Source organism: Protobothrops mucrosquamatus, unplaced genomic scaffold (assembly GCF_001527695.2).
Source record: "Protobothrops mucrosquamatus isolate PMUCROS unplaced genomic scaffold, P.Mucros_1.0 scaffold_22, whole genome shotgun sequence".
Lineage (NCBI taxonomy): Eukaryota > Metazoa > Chordata > Lepidosauria > Squamata > Viperidae > Protobothrops > Protobothrops mucrosquamatus.
Genome location: NW_015386098.1, coordinates 716818 through 719266, shown reverse-complemented (window position 1 = coordinate 719266; position 2449 = coordinate 716818). Strand labels below are relative to the sequence as shown.

The following is a 2449-nucleotide window of genomic DNA, read 5'->3' as shown; positions in this document are numbered from 1 at the left end:
GCAGCTCAGAGGCGACACGGGGGGAGGGAATCGGAGCTAACCGAGGAAGGAGGCTGCTGTTTCTGCTGCCGCCGCCGCCAGCCGGGGCATAATACGGTAAATAAATACGAGCATGGGGATCCGCGTGTGAACGAAGCCCCCCTCCCCCTCCCCTTTTGCTTTCGCTCTCGAGCCGGCGCTTTTTTTTTCTTGAAATTTCACTCTTAAAATGAAGGTGCGTGTTATACGCCTGTGCGTGTTATACGCCGATAAATACGGTAAGTGGGCTAGAGCAGAACACTTTTCTTGATCCATTGTTTAATATATATTTTTGGTATGGTGTATAATTATATCTCAGAGTGGGTTAGCCTCTAACAATATTTCCTATTTCCTTATAATAGAAGCTTATATGAACTCAGATTGTTGCTGATTCACGTACTGTAGGAATCTTTGCTAGAGTTAGCAAATCAATTACAAACTAAGAATCATAATCTATTCGGCAGGGGAAAATGCTATTACTGCTTATTACTATTCTGTTTCAGTTCTTGGATATAACAATCTATAAAGCATGCAATGAAGAACACTTTTTCCCTCTGTTTGTACAGACTCCTGCTTTCTGTTTGCCTTCACTCACTTGAGGCTGCCTCCCTCCTGCCAGCAAGGGTACATGAGAAGGCAAGGGCTTGTGGGAAGTGAAAAGCTTCAGCATCAGAGAGTAGCAGCAGAGCTGGTTGAACATGCAGCTATGAAGTCTCAAGATGAACGAGAGAATGGCGCTATGCAATCCCACAACCAGCTGCTAAAAAGTTCAAAGATATCCAGTCATCAGCTGCAACATCTTAGAAGCACCAAGGATGAACTTTAGCCTGCACCCAACTATTTCGAAATTCACACGTGCTATAGACACAATACCATGGCAAAGATCTGCAGAGGAGTTCCAGCATCTGCTCAGGTTCCTAACCATTCCTAGATGAGGACCGTATCTCATCTGTACCATATTCTTGCACAAACCTGCAGATCTTTATGAACATGAACGTATACATTCCTTGGTAGGATTGAACAGATGATATTTTAATGGATGGTGTTAGCCTCTAGAGGTGGGAAATATTATGCGTTGTAAAGAACAGAGAACAGTGACATCTCCAGGCCAGTAAGAGTGAATAGCTGAGTCCTTTTATACCAGGTTTTCAAGATGCACTGTTACTATAGTCATTAGTGTGTTCTGTAGAACTGGCATGCTTGAATGCCAGCCTGTTTATTTCAAGACAAAATGTTCTTGCATGTTAACCAGAGTATTTCTTCTGTTTGCACTATGCCCCACTTAATTTAGTTTAATCATCTGTTTCCTATTTTATGTATTTTTCATATTTTTTAAGGTAAGAGTAGGTTAGGAATACTGTTTGCACTTTTTTGCACCTTTACCTCTAGTGCATTGATTACTCTGACTTTTATTGAGTTGTATGTAGCAAGCTAGAAATAATCAAAGCTTATTTCGTATTTATTTCTTCTAGTTGTTTGGCAGATAAAATGAATGACATTCATACATTTTCTTCTTCTGTCTCACCAGAGTCCATAACAGAAGTGCCCAGAGCACAGGTGGCAAGCAAAGCACACATCCTGCACATAAAAGATCCCTGCTTTGATTCCTGGCACACACTGTCTCAATATGATGCCCTCCAGATTCATGGACTACATTTCCCAAAATTCTCAGCCAGACATTGTCATGGCTAAAAATTAAGGAAAGAAAAAATCTAGCAAATCTGAAAGCTAGCTGCTTCGGGAAGGCTATACTAACACTACCAAATTAAACAAGAAGGACCAAAGTTTTGGGATAGTTCTACAGTTTGTTGGTTAGAGATGAGAGTTGCATTCCAACATATTTGGAAACATAAAATTAGAGGATAGATAGTACTGAGTTAGATATGCCAATGGTATTCTTGAACACAAACTAGGATTATGCAAAAGTGATATTTGATATCGCTTCTACTGGATATTTTTTATTTGGTCACGTTAACATATGTGAAGATCATACTATTCTATAATATAGGAAAATTTGTATTCCTTTCTTACAAGCACACTATCTAAATCTTTATATTCTTTAATTTTTGCAATGATACCAGATAATTCATTAATTTTGGGTTGCCTTTATCTTTTCAAATAGTCATTTCTCTGTATGTGTTTAACAATACATGTGGTTTAAAACCTGCTCCAGGGAAATGAGAGTGGAAGATAGTTGTTCATAATGTTATGAACACTACCCCAAATTGCCCGTCACTGGGATTACATAGTGTGGGAGAAGAAACTATGTTACTAAGCTAGAAACTAGCATAACCCTCATTTGATGACACTGATTCATACCAAGCTACCTCCATTATTCTACCATATTATATCTGTCTTTATTCTTGCCTGTTCTTATTGTCCAGATATTGTTGCTGTTTCCTAAATATGCATGATCAGTACAGATAGACTG

The 2449-nt window shown here is 39.0% G+C and overlaps 2 protein-coding genes across 3 annotated transcripts in view; both read left to right on the top strand.

The window, feature by feature from the left end:
- The window catches only part of LOC114923949 (FAD-dependent oxidoreductase domain-containing protein 2-like), a 13896-nt gene extending 11455 nt beyond the window's left edge, over positions 1–2441 (top strand). The window contains exon 6 of the mRNA XM_029287331.1: positions 585–2441. Coding sequence (XP_029143164.1) covers positions 585–844 — 260 coding nt within the window. The 3' untranslated portion in view covers positions 845–2441. The remainder of the gene's footprint in view (positions 1–584) is intronic.
- The window catches only part of TXN2 (thioredoxin 2), a 50532-nt gene that overhangs the window by 34168 nt on the left and 13915 nt on the right, over positions 1–2449 (top strand). The window lies entirely within an intron of this gene.